Here is a 16,606-nt window from a genome sequence, read left to right as displayed (position 1 = left end):
GCGGCGGCTCCTCCGGGCGGCAGGCGGCGCTGCGGCGGCGGCGGCGGCGCGGAGCCGGGGCGGGGCGCGGCGGGCCGGGCCCGCGGAGGCGGCGGCGGCGGCGGTGGCGGCGATGAAGCGGGATCGGCGCGGCCGGTTCCTGGCGGCCGCGGGCGGCCCCGGCGCGGCGGCGGCAGCGGAGCCCCGGCGGCGCCCCGGCACGGCGGGTCGCGGCCCCCCGGTGCGGCCGGAGGCGGCGGCGGCGGCGGCGGCGCGGCCCGAGCCGCCCGCGGGGTGGGACCGGGACCCGGCGGCCGCCTGGGCTCGGCCCGCCGCCCTCGGCGGCGCCGCGGAGGCAGGTGAGGCCCGGCGGGACGGGACGGGACGGGGCGGGAGGAGGCCGCGCGGCCGGTACCGGGCCCGGGGGCCCTGGGGCAGCGGGAGGCGGCGGCTGGCGGAGCCCCCGGGGGAGAAAAGGCCTCCGAAAGCCGCGGAGGCGACGCCGCCGCTTCGCCCCGAGCCGCCCCGGGAGGGCAGCGGGACTCCGAGCCGCCCCGAGCCCGGCGCGGGGAGCGGAGCCGCTCGCTGCGGCCCAACAGCTCCGCTCCGCTCCCGGGGCCGTTAAGCCCGTAAAGAGCGAAGCGGCGTCGAACGGAGAGGCGCGGAGGAGCCTCGGGCTCCTCGGGGACGCGGCGCCCCAAAACCTCGGGGGAGGCCGGGGGCGAGTCGACCCCGGGCCTTTCCGCCGCCCCTCGGCAGCTGCCTGCCCCCTCTGCACGCCGCCGGTAGCGGGGCGTCGCGCTGCCCGCGGGGCTGAGCGCGGCAGATGATAAGTTTCCTAAGGAAGCTCTTCGGAGGCGGGTGCCTCAATAAGCAGCATCCGACTGCGCCGCTGCCCGGGAGGGTCCCTGCGCCCAGCGTCGGGCTCCCCTTCGCCTGTCGGAGCCGCTCTCCGCACCCCCGTGGGCAGCCCGCCCGCGTGGACCGCCGTCCCTCGGCTGCTTGTTTCCCCGTGGGGTTTAAAGCACAGCTGTGTCGTGTCAGGCCCTGGAAGAGACCGAGCCAAGGACTCCGCCGCTGGCAGCGGGTCAGCGCAGCGGCAGGATAACGCCAGGCTCCTTGCGGAGGAGATGTGCGGTAGCTGAGGACGGACGTGCGGGGCCGGGAGCACGGGAGCAGCGGGCTGGTCGCAGGCGGGAGGAGCGTCGCGGCCGGCGACCCCGCGGCGGGAGAGGGCAGGCGCTCTGCATCGCGCCTCGCTGCCGCCTCCCGCGCCTGGCGCTTGGCGGTCCGCAGGCCGCCTCGCTCTTGTCCCTGCGGCTCTTCCCTGCCCTCGAGAAGCAGGTCTCCGGCTCGATGCCTCCTCCCGGGCGGCTGGGATGGACTTGGAGAGGGACCGTTAGGGCGCTGGGAAATAGCGCGTCTTGGAAGAGGCTGGAGCAGCTTGGGTGGTTCAGGCTCGCGGAGCAGAAGCTGCGGGACGTGACCGCTGTCTATAAATACGTTGGAGATAAGCGCTGGGGAGGGAGAAGAACTGCTTAAGCTGAAGGGCAGCGCTGGCAAAAGCACAAATACGTGTGAGCCCTGAAAACGTCGCAGCCGGAAACCGGGAGGAGGTTCCTCCATGAGGGCGGTCGAGGCTGGAGCAGCCTCCCCAGGGTGCAGGCAGAAACCTTGCTGCTTTTTGGGTACGGCCCAGTCGATTTATGACGTGCCGCCTCCGATCAGCAGGTGACTGGCCTCAGTCACGGAGATGGTCCCTTCCTGCCCTGCCTTTCGGGCGCCCCTGCCTTTTGCTGAAGCCGGGGCTTTTGAGGCAGCCTGCTGACTTGGATCAAAGGAAGGGCAACGTCTTCCAGGTCTTCCAGCGCGCTGGCGCCTCGGGGCCGTAGCTGGCTGCAGCAGGCACGGAGCAACTGTATTCAAACCTTCTCCCGCAGGAATTGGCAGAGCCCTGAGCACTGGATATTGTCGCCTCTGCCACGGGAAGTTTTCCTCCCGGAGCCTGCGCAATGCTTTCGGGAAGGTTCCTGTGATGGGAGAGAACTCGGAGAAGCAGCGCCGCGTGGATCAGGTGTTCTTCACGGACTTCCAGCGGCTGGTCGGAGTCGCGGTGCGACAGGACCCGGCGCTCCCCCAGTTCGTCTGCAAGAAATGCCATGCCCAGTTCTACAAATGCCGCAGCATCCTCAGGACGTTTATTCAGAGGGTGAACGCGTCTCCTACGGGCCATGTAAAGTCGAAAGGAAAGTACGTTGCGTTTCTTTGTTCCTGGTTGTTTTTTGGAGTAGTAAACTGCCATGTGTTTGTATACGTTAACTTCCCTGAGAATTTCTGGGTGCCAAATTCCTGGGACAAGATATATTTTTAGTAGCTGAAAAGTTAGTGGGTGAACACGGCTTCCGACTAGCCAAACGCTGCTGCCACGTTTAGCGGTGTCACTACGCCGTCTCCAGCGAGATGTGTTCCCTCTGAAACCCCTGAAACGCTGCCTGTGCTGTTCCTTTTGCAGGAGCGGTGTTGCCCAGGCCCAGCCTGGCGCGGAAGGAGGTGCCTCCTGCCTGGGTGAGTAGCGGCTCACGGAGCTGGTTTCCGTTTCTTTCCGCGTATGCCATCAGCGAAGGGTTTGTTTTTATGGATGTTCAGAAACAACCGGCTGGCCGGACGCTTTCTGTGCGCTCCGGCACAGCCGTGCCTGCGCGCACGCCCGGCTCCGTTGGTTACGCTTCCATGTGCTCCCTGCTGCGTGAGGTCTCCCTCCCCTCGTGCTCCGCAGGAGGATCCTCTCCGGCACCAGCCAGGGAGAGAGCCTGTCCCAGCCACACTCAAACGCTGTGGGGCAACCAGAAACACGCTGTCAGCTGTAAAATTAGACAGCGACGTTCCGATTACTTCAGCTGCCCCCGCCCCACTCCATGGAAAACCCTGCCCCGGCTGCAGCGTTTTTAGTGTCTCCCCCATCTGCCTTCTGGCGTGCTGCCTGGTTAGGAAATCCAGCCTGGGGGACGGGACGGACCTGGTCTGTGGCCCTGTCCCTCCGCGTGGCCGGGCGTGCGGTTTGCCGGCCCAAACACTGACCGCGTGCGCTGCTTCTCCCCTCCGAGCAGTCGACCTGATCACCTCCAGCCCTCAGTGCCTGCGCAGCCTGGTGACGTGGACGCACGCGCATGCGGGGAGCTGCCAGTCGGTGCCGAGCCTGCAGAGCGTGCTGTCCTCGGAGTACTGCGGGATCATCCGCGCCGTGTGGGGCTGCGGCGACGGCCACGACTACATCATGGATACGGATTCTGACTGTAGCACGGTGCTTGTTGACAATGCCTTGTCTGTCAAACGGGAGTGGAACAAGAGCACAGCACAGCGCTTGACTGACAACGGGGCAGGGGCAGACAATGCCGAGGCTGTTCCTGCTCCCAAACCCCAGCATGCTCCAGTAAGGACAACTCCTTGCCAGCAGCCAGCAAACAAAGGGACCACATCAGTGCCGCTGAGCTTGGAGAATGAGCCGCCGCAGAACAGGGATTCATCTCGCTCGCAACTGGACAGCACAGCCGCTTTACAGGAGAAAGCCCTGCCGCAGCCGGTGTCGCCGCTGAGCAGTGCCACAGGTAAGGGATTTGCCTTCCGATCTCCTACCAGGTCTCCAGGGAAGGGCAGAGACCTGGAGATCTGGCACAGGGGACGAAGTCTGGGGCCTGGGATTGCCTCCCCAGAGATCGCTGCTCCTCGGGGAGGATGCAGACCCCAGCTGGGAAGTACAGGTTGCCCAGATAATATCACCACCGTCTCGGATACTGAGCCTGGCAGAAGGGAAAGGGGAACAGAGCTTCGGCTGACCGCGATGTCAGACCGGAGCTTGCGGGAGTGAGTTGCTTCATGCAAAACGAGCGAATCGCCTTGCCTCTGGGCCTTGTTTCCCCCCTGTTAACGGGGGCGGGAGGTGGTCATTCCTGAGCAGGCCTGGAGACTCACGATGGGAAGCGCTGTCCGAGGCCAGAGTTAACGCTGCCGCGCGAGGCTGGTGAGTCCCTGCTGCTCCGCACTTGACGCGCGGTGGTCAAGCAGGGCACGGTGCTGGCTGGTTCTCCAGTGCCACGCTTGCCCCATGGTTATTCCTGATAAATCCAACCCCTGGCTGTATACCAGCACGGAGGGGCCTCCCCCACCTCCCTGCGGGCCGCGGGGTAACGCTGACCAGCGGGAGCCCCAGGGGTCCCTCCTGGCTGCACAGGAGAGTTCCCAGGCTGGCCTCGCTTTTGGGATGAATTAACACTGGTCTAGTGCCTTAATCTCTCATTTCTTTTGAAAGCGACATTTTGGGATTAACACCAATTTTCGAATTACAGACATTGGGATCTGTTTAGCTCTCTGACAGTGATGTGAGATGTCCGCTGCTGGAAAGAGAAAAGGCCGTTGTGGCACATTTAGGAATGAGTCTTTCAGTTACAGAGCAGGTGTCACTGGGGAGAACCGAGATGCTCGTGGGAGCTCCAGGGTAAAGACTCTCCCGGTCCCTGGGGTGCTGGGAGGATGCGCCAGGCACACAGAGCGTGGCTTAACTAATCATTAACTTGTCTTGCTGCACATCTCTTTTCTGGGGTATGAGCCACCATGAGCAAATTCAGGGTCGTTCCCTGCCTTCTCAGCAGCTGTCTCTGTGCTGCCTTCTTTTCACTGCTTTTCATTGTAACTGTGTTCTCCTTCATTTCCTAGGACAGTTGAGTGGGAAGCAGGTTCTGTCTTCAACGTCGGATGAGCGGGTAAAAGACGAGTTCAGTGACCTTTCTGAGGGGTGAGAGAAGAGTGGGTTTAAAATAGCCTTAATGTCTTCTTTGCGAGTATGAAATGACAAGCCGCGGAGAGCTCTTTCTCCACAAGTGACCTGGTCCTTGGAGGCCCCTTGGAGCCGGCATCTGATGCGCAGAGCGGTTTCTTTGCAGCAGCTGTGACACAGCTCGCACAGCTGATGCACTGAACTCCCCTCCCTGGCCGCCTCTGCTGCAGTGGGATGTTTGCATGTCAGTGTGTGTGTGTGTGTGCGTGCACGCGCTTTCTATTGCGTTTTAGTGGGCTGCTTCCAGCAAACCTGGTCACGTTGCTTTCAAGGACCCTCTGGTCTGGAAAAGCAACTGCCGCGGTGGCAGTGGGTGATTGCACGGCTCCGTGCGGTGGCAGAGAGCTGCTGCTCCGGTCCCTCACCAGGGCTGGCAGCTTGCTAGCTCCTCTCGCTTCAAAACTAATTCCCGTTTGCAGCTGCTCCAAACCGGGACTCCAGAAGAGCGGTCGGTGTGGGTAGGCAGGCCTGGGCGCTCAGGCAGTAGGCGGCACTCAGAGAAATCATCCAATTTGCTCGCAGGGAAAGCTTGTAGATGAGAAGTCCGAATGGTATTCGGACACTGGCAGCTTAGCAGTTTTTCTGATCACTAGAATTAGGCATAATTGCAGAAGATCGGGCTAAAACCTCCAAACGTAGGTAGTTAAAGTGAGACTTGTAAATAAATGATAATTGAGTGTAGTCATGCTGAGTCTAAGCTACGAAGGGCCGAGTGCAGGCTTATTTCAGGACATCAGCTAAATCTGTCAGCTGTCACATTAAGAATGCCACAACAATCTACTGCCTATTTCCTAGTTTCAGAATTAATTGCGTCTTGTATAGTTTAGGATTTAAAAAAAAAAAAAAAAAGTAGCCACTACATATGAGGAAATACTGAATGACCTGCAGCTTAATTAACCTGTGCCAGACAATTATATATTATAGAAAGTGGCTGCAACATCCTTCAACAATAAATAGATCTTTTCAGTAACAGCCACTTTTTTCTCCTTATAGTGTTTCAGTTAATCTTACAGAGATCTAGTCTTAAAAGGAAATAATTTTGCAATTTGCTGTATTATCCCAAAGCAAATAAAGCCCCAGTGACTATGGGGGAGGAGAACATGTGAAGCCTCAGTTGCCATGCTGTTCTGTGGGGGAGATGAATACATTGGAAATGAAGAACAAGTATTGCTGCTGCTGCTGCAGACACTAGTCTTTTGGATTATTGGTGCTGAAGCGTCAGCCAAATACTGTGTCGGTAAAGTGCATCTTCTTTCTCTCTCAGGGATTTCTTGAGCGAGGATGAAAATGAGAAGAGAAACATGCAATCTTCAGATGACTCCTTCGAGCCTTACCCTGAAAAGAAGTAAGGGGCTTTCCTTCTCTGGAAACACAGCGTGGTTAACGGAGGAGCTCTCGGAGGATGAGCAGAGGGGGCTGGTGTCCACCTCCCCTTTTGACGTGGGGCGGGAGGATAGAGCTGGGCAAACCACTGTGTTTTCCTGTATGGACTCAGTTCTCCACACATCCCTCCCTTCCTGCCCTGGGGATAACAGTGATTCCTCAGTGCGTGTGTTCCCTGAGCTGTCCACCAAGCTAAAGCGAGGCCGTGTTCCTCATCCCGGGGCCATGCACCAAATATTGCAGCTCAGCTTGCATGTACTTGACAGTGTGCGTGCTCTTCCTTTGGCTGAGCTATGTCAAGTCAGGCATCAAGCTAAGCCATCGGATCAGGTGTAACGTTCAGGGATGATTAAATGGGAGGATTTAAATCAACATGAAGTATTAAACAACTGTTGTTCATTTTCCTTGTTTCTTCTCTGAGGGTTTCTAGTAAGAAAAGTGACAGCAAAGAAGCAAAGAAGGCAGAAGAGCCCAAAATAAGGAAGAAGCCAGGGCCTAAGCCAGGCTGGAAAAAAAAAATCAAGTGTGAAAGGTAATAAGCCGGCCATGGCTGGGCAGCAGCCTTGCCCTGCCGCGCTGGCTGACCGCAGTCCTCTGCTTTGCAGGGAGGAGCTGCCTACCATTTACAAGTGTCCTTACCAGGGATGCACAGCTGTGTACAGAGGGGCAGATGGCATGAAGGTAAGTTAAGAGTTTGCTCCTGATCTTGAACTGTAGCTTTGAGTATTATAGAGCAGTCTTCATATGAGACCGATTTCACTCACCTGGCCAGCTCTGCGGCCTTGTTCCATGCTCCAAAAAGCAAAAGGAGCTGCAGGGGCTTGGCGTGCTGCTCCTGTTCTGGAAGTCTGCCGCTGGCTCAGCAGTAGCCCTTGGAAACGAGCTCCATTGTGTCCTGTAAAGTCCCTGCTGTCAGGGATAGTTTTGGATACAAGTCCCAGTTTTTTCACAGTGGAAGCACTGATGTGTAAAGCTGCCTAGAGCGGTGTCTCATTGACTAGGGGAGCCAAGTTTGTCATCAGGGAAAAATCCAGCCCTCGTCTCTACTAGACGATCAGCTGATAGAAGCTCTGACCTTTCTTTTCAGAAACATATAAAAGAACATCATGAAGAAGTTCGCGAGAGGCCCTGTCCCCATCCTGGCTGCAACAAGGTGTTCATGATTGACCGGTACCTACAGCGCCACGTGAAGCTCATTCATACAGGTGTGTCACAGCACGTCCTGATCACACTCTGAATCAGAGGCAGGGGGAGGAATTCAAACTCCCTTGGTAATCATGGGCACTTGCTTGCATGTGTTTCGTGTACTAAGATACAGCAGAACTGATGATTCTTTCCCTGTTTCTATGTTTCCATTGCAGAGGTACGTAATTATATCTGCGATGAATGTGGGCAGACCTTTAAGCAACGCAAACACCTCTCAGTCCATCAGATGCGGCACTCAGGAGCAAAGCCCCTCCAGTAAGTGCACACTGACCGTCCACTTACTGTGTTATAAGAAAATGGAAAGAAGTAGTCAAGTTCTGCAGAGCTCTTAATGGAACTACTCTGTGCTAAGGACAGTGACATGACATAAACTCTGTCAGTAGCTGACAGTACTATGGCAGTATCATGGCCGTATGCGGACTGTGTTGTGCATTACAGGAGGTGCCATTTAGAAAAGACTTCTCTGAAGTTGCTTTAGGAGGTGTTGGTTGTTCGCAGCCCCAGAGTACCTAGGAATGCTGAGGAAATCTAACTTGGACAGTGAGGCTTCTGTGGCCAACTTTTGTAGCTTCTGAAAGCAAGTACTGAAGGACAGGATTTGTCTAGTGTTGAATATTGGACATTTCAGGTGAAGCTGAGCCTGTAGTTCCTAGAAAGTAGAGATGTTTTTTGCAGCCTCTGCCAATTACAGGATTCCTTTTCCTCTTTATAGGAATGTGTTTTACCATCTGGGTACTGCGTGTGCTCAGTCAAGGTTTTTTAGGCTTAAATGTTCATCCACTGAGGGGTTTTCTGAGGGAGTCCTATGCCTTTGTCTGTTCTTGTTGCACTTCTGCTTTCAGCAGGCAGCAAACGAATGCTCAGCTACCGGAGCTGAGCTGCGGGCCTGAGAACAAGCGTGCTGCTTAACCTAGGTAGTTCTAGGAGATGCTATAACAGCTGCTATAGCATCTCTCCAAACCACGTGCCCAGACTGAGGCTGTGGTGTTCTTGTACGGCCTCCCTCCCCTTCAGCGCAGCCAAGCCTGGGGTTATTCACTGCGACAAACAGCTAATGCTTCGACTGTGGCTGCAGCTCCAGGTTTGGTGCTAAGACTGTGCTTTCCCTTGCAGGTGTGAAATCTGTGGTTTCCAGTGCAGACAGCGAGCCTCACTGAAGTACCACATGACCAAACACAAAGCTGAGACAGAGCTGGAGTTTGCCTGTGACCAGTGTGGGAAGCGCTTTGAGAAGGCCCATAACCTTAACGTCCACATGTCCATGGTGCACCCTCTGACCCAGACTCAGGACAAAACCAAGCCACTGGAGCCGGAGCCCATTCTCCTCTTAACTACTTCAGGGACTGCAGAAAGCCAGGCTGTAAAGCCAGAAGTGACTGCACAGCAGGAGCCCACCTGAGGGGGGCTGGGAAGCTTTCCCCGTCCAGCCTTGTAGAAACCGTACAGCAGAGTGGAGACTTTTAATCTACATTTTAGTCTCCCAAAGAACTCAGTGGAATTAGCTTCAGCTTGCTCAGAAAAAGCTTGTTATCATGCTGTGATTCTCCATGCTCACGTCTGATTCAGCAGTGTTGTACTAAGAGTCTGTCTAATCCAAGGGGAATGGATGTTTGGCAGCACCCTTTTTTGTCCCCTTCCCCCCAACACACGCACTTGTAGAAACAAAGTTGGCCCACAACTGTTACCTGCCTGCACAAGCTGCTGCCTGTGTATAAATGCCCTCAGGTGGCAGTAAGGGTACATAGGACAGTGGAGCAACTTCAGCAGACATTTTGTTTTGAAAAAATCATGATTCCCAAAGCAAGTCTAAAATGAAATTTGTAACCTACTTTTTATTGTAACAAGAGCTTCATGGTTATGCTTGTAATAAATTATTTACAAAGTAATTTGAATGAAACAGCACTGGTGAGAAAGGTAGCAGCTTGTCTGTCCCTCCATCCCTACTGCTGTCCATACAGTCAGTGTCTTCTGCTTAGTTTTCTTTCTCCGCTGCAGTGTTGGTGCCCGCAGTCACTCAGAACAACACCAGTTCTCCATCCAGATCCTCTCCATCCAGATCTATCGCTGTGGCAGGCCTTGAGAAGTGCAGAAGGGTGGCTTTCATCTCTGGGTCAAATTTTTCACAGGCATCCAGTAACTGGGGACAGGGGAAGTGTCTGATATTAGACCCAGTCTTGCTTCTTCAAAGCAAGTTATAGCCACACCAGATCATCTTGCTGCTTCTCAGCAGCTTGCAGGTAGAGGAGAGGGAAGCTGGTGCTGACTCGCACAGAAACAATAGGGTCTCCTGGCTGACACCACCGTGCTTGTGGGAATTTCAACACCTGCCACTTAACTGTGCTTGGTAGCTCCCCTAGGACCAAGCATTAAGCAAGTGGTGGGATAAGACTGCAGCAGAAGAATGTTTAATGTTGCTGAGAAAGATTGAGCCTGCAGCCTCAGAGAGAGAAAGAGAGAGGAGGTGGCTATAGCACTAGTTGGGCAGTAGGTGTCCTCCCCTGCTCCAAAATGTGTTATGGAAGTGGCATTTCAGGTCACAGGTTAAGCAGGCAGCACCAGTACAGGGTGAGTGTGGCAAGGAAGACCACACCTGCTAGCCCAGAACAGAAAAAACACTCCCAGCTCTCACTAGCTGGGGGGAGAAAAAGAACACCACGTACCGGCTGTATGTTTCCAAAACTTTTTTGGGGGCATCGTGGAATTGCACCAAGCAGGAACTGACGGGCCTTGGCGATCACTTCTAAGGAATCCCCCTGGAAGAGACAAGGCCGATCAGGACCAAAAGCAACACCACTTACAGTGCTCAGGCCCCAGTCCTAAAAGCAAGACAGGACCCACTACACTGTACAATGTTCTGTTTACAAGTTAGACAGCTCACTTGCTTGATGACTACATTCATCCCAAGGTCCTGTACAAGCAAGACAGCAATGAGGCACCTTAGTTTTACCATATGCTCAGGCATCAGGAGAACAGCAGCACCTGCAGGCTCCTCTCAGCCCCGAGGTGTGAGCAGGCTGCCTGCTGGCAAAGGCAGCTGCACAAGCTACCTCTGTGTTGTAGAGGAAGGCGAGAACAAGAGATGTGCTGCAAGGGGCAGGTGGAAGGAGGTAAAGAACAGGATTCATAGTTATGGGGCAGGGGGAGGAGAAAAAGGAAAAAAAAAATTGAACTTTACTCACATGCTCTGCAGGGCCTGGGCCTTGTCCCACCTGATCAGACTGCAGCAAATCTTCCCCTTCCACAAAGAGCTGCAACAGCTGGGTATACAAATCAAGTGCCACACAGAGGAAGGTTTGCTCTCTAGAGAACAGCTCTTGGTGAAAGCAGGGGGTGAGGCTACAGGAAATCACACACAGTATCTAGTCAGCGCTGGTTTCATGTTATACTCAAAGATAGATAGGAAAAAACATAGGACAAGCACAGCTAGTGCTCTCGCTGCCGTCCATTTTACAAGTCCCATTGCGTGCAGGAGTGCGGTAAGCAAGGTTACTCCACTGCCAGGAGCGAGAAGGCAGCCATGGACCCTTTTGTTCGGAGCACAAAGCTTGCAGGGAAACTTCTAGCAAGAGAACTGCTTAAATAGCAGTCCTGCTGTGATTGAGTGTTTTCTCCTGCACCGCTAATATAAGAGCTCATCTCACTTACAGGCTAGCTGTACATGCAAACCACCAACCACATCCTTCCTCCCAAATTCCCTCTGAAACCAGTGGGACATTACCTGTAGAAAGCGACAGGCAAGAGTCGGATGTGATGGTCTGATGCTGCACTGCGCAGAATACAGTATTTTCTAGGGACTGCAATAACCAGAAAGAAGAACTAAGCATCTTTAGTGGTCCTCATGTCACGTTACGTACTTTTACAGCAGCACAGGGGCAGCAGTTTCCTCCCAGCCAACAATAAAACGCAATGCTTGGGTGTGGTGAACCCCTAGAGAAGGCGGCCGTTCCCTCTTAGGCTCTCTCTGCCAGGTGAAACAGTACTGAGTTTCGGTCGTTCCCTATTATCAGCTTCTGCAGGGCATAAGTAGTGTGTTCCTACCTTTTAGTAAGTAAGTTTGTTCTATGCTGCTTACAAGGGCCCATCAGTTCCTTCTTACGACTACACTTCTTATATCAAAAAGATAAACCACTGCCACCCCACAACGAACCTTTCTACCCCTTGGAGGCAGAACTTGCTCACCTTTTTCTACCGAATGAAAGAGAAGCGGCCAGGACATGTCTCTCTCTTCCAGACAGCGCAAGATCTCCAGGGACCATTCCAGAGACTTCTGAAAATCCACTCCTTCCTGGGTGTCAGAAAGGACATGTATAGTTTGCTTTAGGTTTTAGTTACATCAAAGCAGAAAGGAAGCCACCCCCCCCCAGCAAGAGATCATGTAAATGAAATGCTCTGTTAAATTCTTAAATTTAGCCCAAGTCTTTCCCCTCTTCTGATGGCCTGGATTCTCACCTGGGCAATCAGGCCTTAGTGCAATACCAGAGGCTTTGTCACCAGCCAGGCCACGACAGGGCTGCAGGCGGGAATGATTTGTGAGAGAGGGAGAAGCAGCATCAATGAGCTACCAGCTCATCACCACACGCTTCCCAACTGCGCTCAGCACAGAGCCTCTCCAAGTCCTGTGCTCACCCATCCTGCTCTCTGTAGCAGCCTCTTTTCCCTCTCATCCTAGCTAATGATAGCATGTCTTGGGTCTGAATGGAGGGGACGGGGGGGGGGGGGGGAAGGGGGATTGCATTATTCATTTTACTTGGAATAACCTCCCAAATCTGTTTGCTCAAGATCTTTCCTCAGTGACTCTCTTTGGAGGAGGTTGGAGGAAGTAAGACTACGAGATTGTTTTCAACTTGAATCTACTCCCTGATCCATCTGTTAGGCAACTACACAAATGGTTGCACAACACAGCCGAGAAAGCAGCAAAGGGACAGAAACAAGCATCCATGGGCAGGAGGATGCTTAGAGCAGACAGTTCCTGAAAGAAACTTGTCAAATCATCTTTGCTCCCTTGTTTAATAGTGTTAAATCATCTGGAAACCAATGTTCCTCCTCATTTGGGACCCCTTCTCATGTGAAATACCATGCATGTTTCCAGCCTGAAAAATGTCTTATAATAAATGTGAAATGCTACACAAAAGCCAAGATATACGAGTTTAAGCACTAGCTGAGAAGTGTAAAGTCTGAACAGGAAACTGAAAACGGTGAGTCATTCAGGAAGACAAATAAAAGCTACCATAGTAAAGGGGGAGATAACATCAGTTAAAAGAGAATACGGTTTAATCTGATACGAACAGAAGGACTTTCACCAAGCTCTGTCTGGGATGTTGCTGATCTCTTCCTTCTGGCCGAACAACTACCAGCCTTCAGAGTAGTGACACAAAGCATTTCTAGGCAGCAAGCCAAGCTGATCAGACACATTTAGTGTCATGAGAATTCCCTAAGGGCTGAATTTACCTTTGGTGCTATTTTTGCGGAGATGAGATCCATGAGTGAGAAGAACAGCAGAGAAACCAGAAGCTGCAAGGGGAAAAGACTGCCTGTTAGTTATATCTGCAATGATGACTCAGAACTCACACTTTCCAATCAGGAAATAACATTTCACCAAGTGTGTTCCCAGGACTGACCCGGATAAACTACAAGCACTGCTGTTCTTCCCAGGTGAAGACTGTATTTGAAGAGGATTGACTGGAGCCTGACATGGTTCGTTGCTTCTAAGGCTAAATTCCACATTAAATTCACTGTTCTTGAAAGCAAGGCTTGCTGCAGTCAGCAATTCAAACAACAGATGATAACTTCACCCAAATACAGGGAAAACAGAGAGCTAGCACAGATGTAAAACTGGAGGGAAGTTAATGTTGGTCCACAGCTGGCATGTCACAAGTGGATGCCATGCAGCCTCCCATCTCAGCCAGTCACCATATCCTGTCCCGCCCCACATTCGTTATTGCTTTTCTGGATCTCTGCCACTCGAAGCAAAGGATGCAGTGATTCTGTGACCCTGGGAAGTTAAAAGTAACATTGCTTATTTGTGCTACGAATCCAGTGGTAAAGCTAAACCTCCTTTCTTTTCTCATCTGCCTCAGATGGGAGAGGGCAGAGCCACCAGCAAGTTCTGCATACGGCTGCTCTGCTGGCACGTGCACTGCAGTTAAGTTGAGGGGGGAATGGCAGTGAGAGACTTTTCACTTCAGCTGAAAGTTTCCAAAGACAGACTACTGCATGCAGAGAAATCAAACAAAAAAGGAGAGGCACGTGTGGAACGATGGGGCCCCTCGGACTTAACTACAGGGTCTCATTCCCAAAGGTAGCTGGTCCCATGACATCTCCCCCTTCTTCCAACGCAGCAAGATCTGCCCTTTAAAGCTGTCTCTCACCTGAAGTGATTCAGCACCTGACCTCACGCTAGTCTTGTGCATGGGACCAGGTTCTCTCCTCACAAGGATCTGTGCAATTCCACTGCAACTGGAACAGTAGTCGAGAGGTCTGATCTGAGGCCTAAAAACCAGGCAGCTGCTACAATCTGCTGGGCGCCCAGTTACACTCAGCCCTCCCCCTAGTCTCATTCTTCCCGTTGTCCTCCTCCTCTTTTAAGGCATATTTTTGAGGTGGAAATTGTTTTTATTCCACGTGTACTAAATGATCATATCAACTCAGTGAGACCAGTTTCCAACCAGCAGTTCTTGGCCCTAGACTAGTACAAACAATGCATGAGGAGTCAACCCGAGAGCAAGGGGAGCAGCTACTGTAGCTGCCGCCTGGGGGATTAAAATCTAGAACAACTAGCAAGGCACAGGTTCTGCCTAGACAAGATTTATCTGCAAATTTCTCAGTAAAGGGGAGCTCCCCGCATTGACCACCAATCCCAGCTATCCCCTGGAAGGTCATTACTCAGCTCTGCCAGGGCAGCAGCCTCACTTCCTTCTCAGCACAGCACTTGGGAGAATTCCTGTGCCCAGAGGGCACCGAGCCATGGCAAAATGGCAGAGGCATTTCCTGGAACAGACCTGGGCAAACCCTCACATTTGTTCCTGCAATTCCCAGCACATCCTCCTTGAGCCCTCAAAACACCTGCACTCATTTCCCACAAACATTCTCTGTCTGTGTCTCCTTAACCTCCTAGCAGAGTTGTCTGAGCTAAAAATCAATTAGGATTGCTCCTCTCTCAGAGAGAAAGGTGATCCTGGTGTGCATGGACTGAGGTCTCAATCTCTGCAATACTCTCTCCAACTTTGTTTCTTAAAGCAGCTGTTTAATAGTTTTTTCTCACTTCACAGAAAAGCCAATGCCTAAGTTAAAAGTTTAAATTTGAAACAACTTGCCTCTAGGATAAATATTTAGTAACTGGAAATTTACGGCTGCATTGTATCAGTTAGCCACCAGCAAGATTTCCCAACAGGGCTTAGAAGGGATAAGGCAGCCATTTCTCAGTTAAGGATGTTCTCCCTCTGCTCCTTAACCGTAGAGAAAAGCAGGCATTTAAAGTGTGCCCAGTCTTGCCTGCTCTGTATCGGTCCCCAGCCTCTTCAGTGCATCTCTCTCTCTTCCACATGCTGACCGCTGTTGAACAGTAAAATGGAGGAAGGCAGCAGAAATCCAGGGTGGGCCAGAGACAGGGAAAACTGCTTCTGAAGAAAGGAAGCTAGGAAACAAAATGAGCATGTAACAGTTTTGGAGAAAGAATCTTTGGAGAAAAGAAAGAGGGAAATCAGGGGCTTTGGTAGAGGATATAAGTTTGTGGTGGGGACAAAAACCAAAAACCAAACCTTTTCCCCAACTTTTCTCCTGAAGTTGGATGTCACAAGACAGTTAAAAAATAAAAATAAAAAACCCCCACAACTTTAATCAGAGGTTGGGTAGGTAGTTAACTGTATGCACTAATACAGAAGCACATGATTATTGGCTGCAAAAATCTGCAAGGAGATTCTTATATTAAATCCCCAGCTTTTGGAGAAAACCTGCAGGATGCTGAACAGATAGAAGACCTACCAGAAACACAGCAGATACAGAGGGACTCATCGAACACAGAAGCAGTCAGCAGTTTTAAGAGACCAGGGATTCACTAAATCCAGAGAATGCAGGGTGCGGCAGCTTGAGCAAATGACTCAACACTGTGCTAAAGGCTATTTCCAGTGTTTGACTAACAAGGACTCTGTCTTCCAATCTCCTCTAAAAAGATTCTCTTTTCCTTCTGGTGAAACGCTCTGACCCATATTACACAGAAAGCCAGACTAAATAATTATAATGACCCATTTTGAGTTAGGAAAAAAAAAATCTCTACAAAGGAATCCGTATAGAGCTGTCCTACAAGCCGCAGTCCCCATTAGCATCTCATACTGCCTGCTGAAACCTGGTCCGCCTCAGAGAGCGGCCTTCCTGCGTGCTGCTCTGCCAGAGCCAGGCTAAATCAGAGCAGGCTCTCCTGCCTACAGACTCCCGTGAAGGTTCCTCATACACACCTTGCAGCTGAGCACCAGCACTCCCTCAGCCTCTGCAATTCTTCTGCAAGTGGCACTCCAAAGAGTCTCTTCCACTGAGAGCAAAGTACTGGCTCCAGCCTTGGCCACCACAGCTATGAAGAGAGCCAGACACCGGCAGCATTAGTGGTGGCGGAACAGGGGACAAAGCAGGGCTTTAAAAATTACTACCCTTACGCTCCACAGTTCACATAAAATAAAGTTTAAAACAAGCGTTTTGAACTGGTATTGAATTTTCATCTAGCACTCGAAATAAACAAAGATGAAATATGAACACTTACCGCCGCGGAGAAAAGGATGATGGGACACTCGGTTTGACACGTTGTCAGAACATCATTGACCCCTTCTGCTGAATCTTCACAGTCCAAGCTGGCATTCAGCAGGCCCTGGAAGAGGGTAGATTACAACGTGACCACACACACACGCACACTGTATTTACCGCTTTGAAGTACCTTGCAAAACTATATGCAAACTAACCAGAGATAACTCTAGGGGTCAGCATGGCTCAGCAAAAGAAATACAGGCCCAACAGCTGCTCCTTCTCCCACCAGCATTGCTGTATTACGTTAAAGGTAACCTCTTCCACTTCCCTCCTGCTACTTTTCTTCACGTTGCTGGATCACTGCTCTTTGATTTCAAATTTGCACCAGTTCTCAGAACAACTGTACAAATGGCACATCTCATTTCTAAGAATAGCACATAATCAGGCTTCCCGGTAAAGAAAAAAAAAATTTTCCTA

General features: G+C 52.3%; 2 protein-coding genes across 2 annotated transcripts in view; one reads left to right on the top strand and one right to left on the bottom strand.

Annotated features, from left to right (window-relative positions):
- The first annotated feature begins 112 nt into the window (after positions 1–112).
- Positions 113–9,316, top strand: ZNF276 (zinc finger protein 276). Its single transcript, XM_067302339.1, has 11 exons — positions 113–338; positions 1,920–2,229; positions 2,492–2,544; positions 3,087–3,584; positions 4,690–4,768; positions 6,075–6,155; positions 6,615–6,725; positions 6,799–6,874; positions 7,281–7,398; positions 7,555–7,654; positions 8,513–9,316. Exons 1-11 carry the CDS (start codon positions 113–115, stop codon positions 8,796–8,798), a joined length of 1,938 nt encoding a protein of 645 aa, XP_067158440.1. The 3' UTR covers positions 8,799–9,316.
- The window catches only part of FANCA (FA complementation group A), a 37,648-nt gene continuing 30,253 nt past the window's right edge, over positions 9,212–16,606 (bottom strand). The window contains exons 35-43 of the mRNA XM_067302340.1: positions 16,149–16,253; positions 15,850–15,962; positions 14,891–15,032; positions 12,848–12,910; positions 11,579–11,684; positions 11,118–11,193; positions 10,579–10,735; positions 10,060–10,152; positions 9,212–9,536 (exon numbers count right to left, since the gene is read on the bottom strand). Coding sequence (XP_067158441.1) covers positions 9,414–9,536; positions 10,060–10,152; positions 10,579–10,735; positions 11,118–11,193; positions 11,579–11,684; positions 12,848–12,910; positions 14,891–15,032; positions 15,850–15,962; positions 16,149–16,253 — 978 coding nt within the window. The 3' untranslated portion in view covers positions 9,212–9,413. The remainder of the gene's footprint in view (positions 9,537–10,059; positions 10,153–10,578; positions 10,736–11,117; positions 11,194–11,578; positions 11,685–12,847; positions 12,911–14,890; positions 15,033–15,849; positions 15,963–16,148; positions 16,254–16,606) is intronic.

This window comes from Apteryx mantelli, chromosome 10 (assembly GCF_036417845.1).
Source record: "Apteryx mantelli isolate bAptMan1 chromosome 10, bAptMan1.hap1, whole genome shotgun sequence".
Lineage (NCBI taxonomy): Eukaryota > Metazoa > Chordata > Aves > Apterygiformes > Apterygidae > Apteryx > Apteryx mantelli.
The sequence above is the reverse complement of the archived record's forward strand: the minus strand, read 5'-3'. Positions and strand labels throughout refer to the sequence as shown.